The sequence below is a fragment of the Pelmatolapia mariae genome, linkage group LG10_11, assembly GCF_036321145.2.
Source record: "Pelmatolapia mariae isolate MD_Pm_ZW linkage group LG10_11, Pm_UMD_F_2, whole genome shotgun sequence".
In the NCBI taxonomy this organism is placed as follows: domain Eukaryota; kingdom Metazoa; phylum Chordata; class Actinopteri; order Cichliformes; family Cichlidae; genus Pelmatolapia; species Pelmatolapia mariae.
The window spans coordinates 41,439,031-41,451,264 of NC_086236.1; the positions used below are offsets into that span (position 1 = coordinate 41,439,031).

Consider the following 12,234-nt stretch of genomic DNA (forward strand, 5'->3'; position numbering starts at 1 on the left):
GAGAAGAGGGTTGCATTGACAATCCAACACAATGGGCAGCACATTGAACACATTTTATAAGTGGTCAGAAACTTGTAAATAACTCATGAAAGAATAAAGTTACGTTGAAACCAAGCACACCATTGTTTTTCTTGTGACATTACCAATAAGTTTGATGTGTCACATGGCCCTCTTCCTATTGAAAAAACAAAAGTTGTATCCAAGATGGCCGACTTCTAAATGGCCACCATGGTCACCAGCCATCTTGAGGAGTTTGCCCCCTCACATATACTAATGTGCCACAAACAGGACTTTAGTATCACCAACCATTCCCATGTTATTACGGTGTATCCATATAAATGGCCCACCCTGTACATTACTGATGTCACAACCCCTCGAAACAAATAAATCGGTCTAGCAGCATGTCTGTAGCACTTTTTGTTCATCTATCTTTAAAATGTGAACAAACAGAAAAAATTACCACTGGTTTAAAATTTCACACTGTAATCTGCAATGTAATCTTAATGTAAACTGCATTAATTCTCCTAAGTGTGGCTGACAAAAAGCAACATGACAGTGCACTTGGCTCATTAGGCAAGCTAAAGTCTGACAGGAACTGCAGCTCAGGCCAACTACAATTACCTCTTTTTGCCTCCCTCTTCTCATCCAAGGAGCTTACCAGCTTCAGCAGTTGCTACTGCAGCCAAACTGACACTGAAAAGATTTGAGAGCTAGTAACAACAGGTTAAAAGATTTCATTTATGAACGTTAACCCACATATTACATTTCTAGCCACACACAGAATTATTTAATATACCACTACAGACAAAATGAGAAAAAATATGTGTAGGGAAAGATCATCCTGATCACAGATGGCTGGACATCACTTACAGTGAAAGTACATATTAGCTCGCAGTATCACTGGAATACACAAACCAATATTTATAGTGATGGCAGTACATATTATAGCTAAAGTTGACAGCCCCACCCACTACACTGGACTCCTGGGCTGCGATTGTACTGATGAGAAAATCTCTATGCAGGATGAATGTGATTACCAGGAAAACTGCATAAAACTGGGAATTTGATGAACAGCCAGAAATACAATAAACACGAAATGACTACATCAGTGCAGGGCTCGCAAAATCGCTAGCCCGACGTCCCGGGGCTAGCGATTTTTCCAGTCGGGCTACCAGAATCTATCCCTGCCCTGCCCGTCGGGCTATCATAGGAAAGAAAAATATATGTCAATGCTTTTGCATTCTTTCGGAAATGTAGCTGGGTAAATATGTCATTGGCATCGGTGAACCACTGCCAATATGTGACTAGGGCTGCTCAATTAATCGAATTTTAATCTAAATTACGATCTGGGCTTTCAACGATCATTAAAAATGACTGAGCCGATTATTAGCACCTCCCTCGTGCTTTACTCTCGCGCTGCTCCGTGTGGCAAATCGAGCGCACCTCTCTGGGTTTCGAATACGCGGCACAACAATTAAGAGGAGCTAACAGAGGGAAGCTCGGAAAGCTAAGCAGAAGTTATTTGGAGAGGAGAGTGACTGCCGTTGGCTGAAAAGAGAGGTAAAAAAACCCTTCAGTGGTGTGGAAACATTATGGGTTCGCGGAGTCAGACGTGGATCAAGTAGACATAGCGTGTAAACTTTGGTGTTGTAGCTGCACCACAGAGCGACATGGCAAAGTTCACTAAACATAGATGTTTACATTTTATTTTTTATATTGCAAACATTTGCACTGTTATCAGTATTTGCACACTATTTTATACTATTTTTGACAATCTTTAAAGCCATTATTCAATACATTTTTATTGTTAAATAAATATCATCAAATAATCGAGATCTCAATTTCAGTGAAAATAATCGTGATTATCATTTTTGCCATAATCGAGCAGCCCTATATGTGACATATTGAAATCGCATTTGAATTTGCGCTTGTTTTTTGCTTTCACTTTGCAATCGCGCAAACTGTGTATAGAGAGCGACAGTACTGATTGGTGAGTGACGATAATTTGCGCACCAATTCCTCTGACATCGTCTTATCAATCGTTAGTTTACTATGCAAACATTACAAGTGAAATCTCCCGCAGCAAGCTTAAACATGTGAGAGGCTGATCGCGCAGAGAATCGCTGAGCGTTATGTGAGTGCGTGTGTAAAGGCAGCAGGATATATATTTTAGTTCTGCTGAGCCAAATAAGACCGGTCAGGGTGAAGAAGTGACAGCCAAAGAAAAGCTTACCACAAAACGGAAAAGTTATGACAAATCAGACTATAAGGCAAAAAGAAAGTGCAGCTTTATGGTTTCATGGACAAAAGAATTTCTGTGGCTGGAATATGACAAGCTAAATAACCAGGGGTGCACATAAGTGGTCCGCAGGTGCGCATTCGCTGTCAAAATAAAATACGCGCACAAGATAAGAAGTTGCAACGCGTGTTTGCGTCCATAAGATTTTCTGGAGGAGGACAGACATTTGTTTAGAACTCTTAAAGATGTCGAAGAAGCTCCTTTAAGCAATTACTTCGGTGTTCCTCCACCTCCAAAGAAATGTCAGATGGAGTCCGAACCACAAAAGAAGCGCGTATTCTAGGAAAAGTGGTTGCAGGAGGTGAGCTGGCTTTAAACAAATGATGAATGCACAGAGATGTGGTGCAGAATGTGCCATGAAAATCCCACTCTAGCGGACAAAAACACTGCCTTTTATATGGACGCAAACGCGCGTTGCAACTTCTTATCTGGTGCGCGTCTTTTATTTTGACAGTGAATGCGCACATGCGGACCACTTATGTGCACCCGTGTAAATAACATAATGTTCTGCCGGGTGTGTTGTTGGTTTTCCCTCGATTTCTGAGTCGACAAGTGTCTTTGTTACTGGGACCAGTAATTTTAAGAAAGGCCCCCATTAGAACCCATGAGAAATGCAAGAAATGGATTATTGCTCAGTCTGCAAATAACATACTAAAAATCAACCTGAAAAATCTGTTTAGGACAGCCTACTATGTTGCAAAGAGTGAACTACCACTGGCAAAATCTAGCAGTCTTTGCAAACTTCAAAAAGCAAATGGCCTAGATCTTGGTTCCACTTGCCTCTTACCTGTGATTTCAGTGGAAATTTCAAATTCAGGATCTGACACAGACTGATTCCTGTTGTACAGTTCTTACAAGTTCATAGAAATTTCTGTTCAATTACAACCAAGTATTTGAGTTGATGATTGTAATTTTTATACAATATTGTAATTTGTGTTTCAACAATTTTTTGATTAATGTTTTGTTTCCGTTACAATATTATACATTAAAGTATAATATTGTAACGGAAACAAAACAGGAAACAAAACATAAAAAAAATTGCTCCCTTTTTTATTCGGGCTACTTAAATTTATTTTGGGCTACCAAAAACTGAAGAGTCCCTGCCCGAAGGGCTACCAGGGATTTTGAAATTTTGCGAGCCCTGCAGTGGACTTCATAATAGCCCATAATATGCTTTGGTGTCACTTTGACTAAATGAATGAAGTTAGAAAGAATAAAATTCATATTCAGTGCAGTCACAATGATAAGTTTTTCCAGATTATTTATCTCCTTGAAGGTTGTCTGGTTAAGAAAAACATTAGAAATGGCACGCACAGCTATCAACTTAAGTGCAATCAGACATACAGCAGACTGCCCTGTACTGCTATGCTCCTCTGTTGTATCTACTATGTCATGTAGAAGTCGGGTAAGAATTCATATTGGCAAAAATAAGCTTTTAATACAAAAAATGCTACAAATTATACTTGTTGAATATATAATAGTCTTCACACGGTATAATTTTCTGTCCAGTGGAAACCTTTTTTTTCCACAGGCATAAAGTGTGCACAGATTAGTTTTGTACATTATGTACAACATTTATTATGAAAGCTCATTAAATCCAACTGTCGCTCAGCATGAACCAGGTGTTTCAGATTAAAGTTACCCATAACATGACATTATATTATTCTAGTACATCACCACTTCAGCTTTATACTTTACAAGTGATCTGTGGCTTGTAATCCTCTTAGGAAAAATGTTTAGGCGACTTTCTTCTGGGTGGGATCATTACTACAAACAGCTTTGCGTTAGTTACAAGGTGTGACCAGATGGCTTCTTACACATAACGCTGCATCTTTAATTACCTCCTAAATGTAACAGTTTGGCCAGCGTGGGTTTTTGTGTCTGAGAGCAGACATTCATCATTCTCACTCCGTAAGTGTCTTTTTCTCCCATTCCACGAGCCAATGAAAGCACATGCTTATACAACTATGTGCTTTGTGTAACTTGTGAAGCAAATGTCAGAGTAATAACAACAACAGGTCTTTTCATTGCTTTTATCCAGGAAAGCAGAAATCAATGTCAGAACCATGACTGGGAGAGCTTTAAAAAGGGGAGGAAACCCAGGCTGCACATGACTGACCCTCAGTGTTGGAACATGGTTGAAACAAATTTTGGCTGTTTCAATGCTGTACAAGCAATAAGACATTTCATGCTAGATTAATGTATGAATATTAGCCGGATTTAATGTTTCGATGTTAAGGCCGATCAAAAAGCCCATGTTTGTCCACATACACAATGCGTAGCATAGTCTTATAGCAAGATGTTCCAACTTTTAAAACTAAGTTAGAGCTGAAAGGCATCACCTAGCCTCCTCTATACAATGTAAAATGGCTCATGACTGATCTCATAAAATAACATTTGACTCGTGCATGCAAGTAATTTAAAACTTGGATTCAACTGTATTCAGGTCTGAAATGCATGCCTAAATAAAGCAGCTGACCAGCCTGACACTGGAAACCTTCGAGAGAGCGGACAAACCAAAGAACATTGACACTGGAGCATTTTGCTTGTTTAAAAAAAAATAAACTTTTAACAAACTGATAAACAGAAAAGTCAAGATCTGAGTGTCTGTGATGAACTCTTTTAACTTATTGTCTAGTTAGCAATTTAGCTAGCTAGCACATAATGAAATTTAGGTAGTATCAACGTTAACTAGCTTGGGAAGTTACTACACTACAACCCACAAGTTGAGGGTCACATGACCTGAAAAAAAAAGTTTTTTAGCTAGCTGTTTTTTTCTGGGTTTCTGGGTAGGTTGATGCTTTTAAAAAATGTGCCTTTCACTCACTGTCATTATTATTATTATTATCATTATTATTATTATTATTATTAGTAGTAGTATTATCAGTAGTAGTAGCAAACTCCATTCATTGTCCTGTGTCTTCTGGATAACTTTTATGATGCATGTCAGCTTTTTCGATCTAAAGAAATTGCCCTGCTAAACTGTATATACACAGTTTAATATTACTACAGTAGGAAGCCACAGGAAAATGGACAAAATCACTTCTCTTACCTGCAGCAGGAAGTCAAAAAGAGCTAGCCTTCCCCACTCTGAGTGCTGCACTCCCACGCAGGGGGCTGACCTCAGGTCTGTTTCACTCCCACAGCGAGCTTTTAGCAGATTCTGGTAGTGAACCCAGCTGAGCTGTATTGAGTTCTGGTCATTGTCTTCATCAGAAAGGTGGTGAATATCTGGGTCCCACCACACTGCAGGTCTGGGGGTGCCAGTAATGTACCTGTTGGGCAGCACGTGGCTATGAAAGGTCCTCAGAACTGCGGGGAGACTTCTGTTGAGTCCCAGCACTCTGTCCAGGTGGAATGCGAACACTTCAATCCAGTCATCAGTGCGCTTGACCAGGGAGCAGCAGCCCTGCTGGCAGCGCTCACTGTGGGAAGTTGAATGTCCACGTCCTTCTCCGTGCTGATGTGAGTCTTTCATCACGGATGGCTTCTGTGATGGATGAATACAGTTAGATAATGCCGTTCACTTTACTCTAAGACCGTGCACCCATTATGATCCTATAGCCATGTACAGGGTGGGCCATTTATATGGATACACCGTAATAACATGGGAATGGTTGGTGATATTAAAGTCCTGTTTGTGGCACATTAGTATATGTGAGGGGGCAAACTCCTCAAGATGGCTGGTGACCATGGTGGCCATTTAGAAGTCGGCCATCTTGGATACAACTTTTGTTTTTTCAATAGGAAGAGGGCCATGTGACACATCAAACTTATTGGTAATGTCACAAGAAAAACAATGGTGTGCTTGGTTTCAACGTAACTTTATTCTTTCATGAGTTATGTACAAGTTTCTCTTTGTTCACAGCCATTGACATGTTGAAGAGGTTAACACGTGAGGAGCGGATCGAAATCGTGTTGATATCTGGTGAACGCAGTAACCGGGTCATTGCAGCAGATTTCAATGCAAGACACCCTACGAGACCACCCATCTCCCATGCTACAGTTAGCAAACTGCTTGCTAAGTTTCGTGAAACTGATTCGGTGTTGAATTTGCCAAAATGTGGATGCAAGAAAACTGTCACTAATGAAGAAACATCAGTGGCTGTCCTAGCTTCATTCAGCAAGAGCCCACAGCACTCGCCGCATGTCACTGGAGAGTGGCATTAGTCGAACATCCCTTCGGCGGATATTAGCTACTCACAAATGGCACCCTTACAAATATCCAGTGGCCTTGAGGTTTCCATTGATGAAGAATGGACCCACTATCGTTGTACCCCATATACCACACCAAACCATCACTTTTGTTGTTCCAACAGTCTTGGAGGGATCCATCCAATGTGGGTTAGTGTCAGACCAATAGCGGTGGTTTTGTTTGTTAACTTCACCATTCACATAAAAGTTTGCCTCATCACTGAACAAAATCTTCTGCGTGAACTGAGGGTCCTGTTCCAATTTTTGTTTTGCCCATTCTGCAAATTCTGTGCACCGATCTGGGTCATCCTTGTTGAGATGCTGCAGTAGCTGGAGTTTGTAAGGGTGCCATTTGTGAGTAGCTAATATCCGCCGAAGGGATGTTCGACTAATGCCACTCTCCAGTGACATGCGGCGAGTGCTACGCTGTGGGCTCTTGCTGAATGAAGCTAGGACAGCCACTGATGTTTCTTCATTAGTGACAGTTTTCTTGCGTCCACATTTTGGCAAATTCAACACCGAATCAGTTTCACGAAACTTAGCAAGCAGTTTGCTAACTGTAGCATGGGAGATGGGTGGTCTCGTAGGGTGTCTTGCATTGAAATCTGCTGCAATGACCCGGTTACTGCGTTCACCAGATATCAACACGATTTCGATCCGCTCCTCACGTGTTAACCTCTTCGACATGTCAATGGCTGTGAACAAAGAGAAACTTGTAAATAACTCATGAAAGAATAAAGTTACGTTGAAACCAAGCACACCATTGTTTTTCTTGTGACATTACCAATAAGTTTGATGTGTCACATGGCCCTCTTCCTATTGAAAAAACAAAAGTTGTATCCAAGATGGCCGACTTCTAAATGGCCACCATGGTCACCAGCCATCTTGAGGAGTTTGCCCCCTCACATATACTAATGTGCCACAAACAGGACTTTAATATCACCAACCATTCCCATGTTATTACGGTGTATCCATATAAATGGCCCACCCTGTATATTTAATTGTAAGGACTTTATTTATGACAAAGTGAATATTTATTCAACTAGCAAATTATGACTTTTTATCCAGTAATTAAAGGATGGGACCTTTTAACATCTTTCATATATAAATGTGCCAAAGGTGGAGCTAGAGTATACATAATAATATTGTTGAATTCTTTCAAATGTAATATATTTTTTTCTCCTTTTCCATAAGCAGCAGGAATCCATTATCAGACTCAAAAAAACCTGCTTGACTTGTGAGCACAACCATCAGTTCTTATTTGTGTCACACTGTCACTGCATGACAATCTAGCTTAATGGATGAAACTGCTGTTACTCTAGATTTTTGGTTTTGGCCACAAATCCCATGAAAAGACTGAAACAACAATGTGTTATTCCAACACTTTCATTCTGGAATTTAACTGACAAAACTGACAAGTCAATAACACGACTTTGTATAAAACAAGCAACCCTGAGACAGGCAGTTTCCCCCAAGTAAAGATGGGCAGTAGTTCACCAAAACAGCTTTGAGTAATACTCAACATAAATTTGTGAAGGCTTTATTAACACGCTAGACTTGAATATAACTGTTTAATATGGTGGGCAATTAATGGTGTTTACACTTGTTTGTGAAGCTCTGTGAAATATTCTCTATTGTTTTGTGATAATGTTATTATGTTTGATTGCTCAGCGCGTCTCCTCTCTTAAATCCTCAACAAACTCAGACTGTGGTCTGGCACATATTTCAGTATTCTGTTTGCATGTGTTCTCTGTCACGTTATGCTTCTGTTTCTTTTCTGTTGTGAAGGCAGCGTCCTGCTGACCTTTCAGTTTTATTTATAATTTCCGCTTTGTAAGGCTGAGGCATTCACACAAAATACTAAACTAACAGCTAGTAATAAACTGAATTAAAATATGAAATAAGTATTTATAAAACCGCTTTCACCACACAAGCAATAAATTCATGTCTTTATCATATTTTTTTGCATGAATGAGCAAACTACTTTTTGTATCACTTACATGGACTTTCTAAATGACAGCACAGACCATTAAATAAACAAATAAATAAATAAATAACTTGTAGTACTTACTGTAATATTTTACAGTTAATCCATCATTTATAAGTATAACAGTGCTGGCATTATTTCCATTATATATGAGCTTATTAATTCAAAATAAACCATGTTTATAAAGTACAAAATAAGAAAGAATGCTCTCCAAATAAATATTTACTAACTGATTACTAATGCTTCATAGTGCGTAACTATATTACAAACAGTAATAGGATTATTAAGTCTTACCAATTCATCCACATTTGGTGCAATAATGAGTTTTTTCAGTGAGATGACGGCGACTGTGAGACTGAGTCAAAATATACCACAGTGTGTATGTTCAGAGAATGAAGTACAGCAGCAGGAGTGCTGTTTTAAATAGTTCTAGAGAATAATAGATGCTCTTTGGTACAGAATAACATGCCTCACACAGTATCCGGCTTCGATTACACATGCACAGTGCTAAGATGCATTCACTGTTGGTTTTTGCAGAATTCAGCATCTCATCCTGTCACCCAGGCATACAGTCACCACTGACCCTGTGTGTCTCAGGAAGTGTGACAAGGATAGCACAATATTCAAGGTCAACACAATACGGGCTGACAATCTCAAGCAGTATTCAGCTTACATCGCCAAATTACATCTTTGACTTGTTATGGTCATATCAGAGCAGTGCTCTTTCACCTGCTTTCACCTCATCTGTGTCAGTCTGTGAGGCGTCTGCATTATGTGATTGAAAAAGTAGGAAACAGCTTTTTAACATTGAGAAGTGTTTTCAACTTCAAATTACAGTCAGCAATACAGCATACCTGCTGGTCTGCTGGAGCATCCAGTGCCACTTGGAGCACCTGTCCGTGTCCCGGCATCCTGGTCTTGCTAACCACCTTGCCCTTAGCGAGGAACTCCATCTTCTGGATGTCTTCCCCGCTGAACCAGGGAAGGCGGTGCAAGTCGGCCCTGATCCTTCTGCGGTCGCTGTCTGGGAAGTCCTGCTCTGTAAAGCTTTGACACCAGTCGATGTCATCTTCCATCACAGCGACTTCTGGTTTGGACAAAGCCTTTCTGTTGGCCAGTGATCCCGGGATCTTTTTCGCATCTGAGGGATCCTCAGAGAGGTTACGGTGTTTTATGAAATATCCAGGGGGCTTTTTAACAGCCTGTACATTGTCTGATTTCAGATTGTGTTTTGTTGGTTGTTTGTGTTTTTGTAAACCCAGGTGTTGTTGTGCTATCTTTGCACTTGTATGGCTGCCATGTATCTGTTTGTCTGCATTCCTGTTTGTGTGTCTAAACCTCAATTTGGCTGCCTGTCTATCTGCAGCTCCTGTCTCACTTTCTATGGGATCTGCTGAAGCACTCTTTTCAAGATAAATGTATGTTTGTGTAGCTTGCTTTGCCACAGCACTGTGGTTGCTTGGTTTAATTCTGTGCTTTGGCAGCATGTTGTTGTCTATAAACTCTGGATGGGGACGGTGATGACTGGCTGGCTGGCTGGCGCCTGCCAGCTCTTTTCTCTTGGAGGCAGTGCCTTTGCTTTTGTGTTTATTTCTTTGTATGTCAGCGTGACGTCTCTCTTTGATGCTGTTTTTGTCATTGCCAGCAGCGTCCCCGAAAGGTTTAAGTGGCACAGAATGTTTAGATGTCTCTCTTCTACTGCTGCTTCTCAAGCTCCTGCTGTACAAGTGAGTGAGTGGCCGCTGGAAGCCAGCAGCTGGAAGGGGCTCCACAATCCTGTTCCTGGATCTGAACTCCCCCGTAGAACTCAGGGCCCGGGACGACCTCCAGGCGATGTCAGTGGGTGGTGAAGGGAGCGGCAGGGTGACTGTCATCACAAAGATCATGAGGAAGAGAAGGAAAAGAGGGGTAAGAAGTAGGATCCATTTGTGACCACACCAGAGTTTGGACCACACTCGCCAGGCCTGTGGTTAAAAAACAAAACCAAACACAAAAACAGATAAAAAGAAACAGAAGTTAGAGGGAGACTGAGAGACCAATGATTATAATGGAGAGGGAACATAAAAATCAAAGATAGCATCTGCAATAAACAGACTGGAGTGCTCAGTGCTCCTGCGGAGTCTTTCTCCTGGCATGTGGAAAACAAACTCTACAAGGGAAAGCTGAAAAACAATCTGATGTTGGCACACAGCTCGGGTCGGTTGCATGAGATCAGAATAGTGACCTCTGAGTCAACAGTTTACGTGAGAGGAATAATCTGGAATTTTGTAGCACAGAGCCATCAGCACTGAAGCGTCCTGTGCATGCTGCACAAACATGAATCTGTGAGGAGCAGAATATAAGGAATATAAAGCTCGTGTCAGGTGGCTGCATTTTTCCAGTAGCTTACAATTGCATTGGACCTATTCAGCTGAGACCAATACAGCTGTGGCATGCCCATTGCCTGTGCCCAGCAAGGATGGAAAAGCCATATTCCTCACAATGTGCTCTCACTGCTCCAGTACGACTTGTGGTGTTCTTGCTGAAGGCTCTGTCAAAGTGATTTTGTCGCAGAGGCGCTAGCCCTTTATTTACTGTAGACTGCACTCCTTCCATTTGCTTTTAAACAGCAAAACTATAACTCCATGACGCTGACATTCAAATAATAGAACTGGAATTGGCCCTTCCAATGATTTATCGTCCGATTTTTCAAGGGGTTGTGTTGCAAGAAGTCTCTGTAGCAGCATTTGTTTTATTTGACAGATTTGAGCTGAAACTCGAAATAAAACTGTTTGAGACAGGGTGGCCTACCAGTGGAAATATTAAGAAGCTAAGTGGCAGAGGACGCATACAGCACTTTTCCCATCAGCAAAACTTCCTGCAGCTGCTGGATGAACCACACAGCTCCATCTGAATACCACACTTCCCCCCCACCTGTAAGTAAAGCCATATGTGAATGCTGCCAGGTTGACCCAGATAACTGCTCTGCCCCTGTCTGCTCTCTCACTCTCTCCCTCCCTTTGCATCACCTTTTTCTGCATTCAGGTGAAGGAATGTTTCACACCCTTGAGATATCTTCCTCATCTCAAGGCCTCTTAACAACATGCCCAGATTCCTCCACCTGTGAAAGGATTCCATTATTCTTCTCCTGGACTGGACGGCCTGAATCAGGCTGCTTGTGCTGACAGAGCCTGTACAAACTACCCAACGGTACCAGTGTGAGACTTGGAGTGTCAGACTTATATAGATATATTCATCTACCGCTCAAAGACGATTTTTAATGCTGTAGTTAACAGTGTTAAAGAGACTACAGTATTTTATAGTAGCCACACATTCAGTCCAGAATTGATCAAATGTGCTACATGGAGAAATTGAATGTCACTGAATCATTAGTGTGAGACTCTGCTGAATTACTTTAAATAAATGAGATCATTACTGAGCAGACTGGCAGCGTTTACTGACCTCTTAATGCCTTTTTATATTTCACGCTAATGGATTGGATTTCACAGCAAATCTGCAGTTCGCCTGCCTCAGACACTTTCGAGCAGGATGACTGAAAATTCACCTTAACCTTCATTGTAAAGACGTTTAAATAGTTACTCCAAATCAATAATGCAGATAAACTCCTTAAAGCTATATTGTATTTGGTCATTAGCCACACATCATATTAATCCTTTATCCATCCATTTATTATCTGAACTGTTTATCTAACCAATTAGATGCTACTGCTATTTGCAGTCCCACAAAGACTTATGTTTAATCTTTAACTGGTTGG

At 40.9% G+C, this 12,234-nt stretch overlaps 1 protein-coding gene across 1 annotated transcript in view; it reads right to left on the bottom strand.

Annotated features, from left to right (window-relative positions):
• gask1a (golgi associated kinase 1A) overlaps positions 1-12,234 on the bottom strand; it is a 92,053-nt gene that overhangs the window by 38,222 nt on the left and 41,597 nt on the right. Inside the window, exons 2-3 of the mRNA XM_063488384.1 lie at positions 9,335-10,444; positions 5,352-5,789 (exon numbers count right to left, since the gene is read on the bottom strand). Coding sequence (XP_063344454.1) covers positions 5,352-5,789; positions 9,335-10,444 — 1,548 coding nt within the window. The remainder of the gene's footprint in view (positions 1-5,351; positions 5,790-9,334; positions 10,445-12,234) is intronic.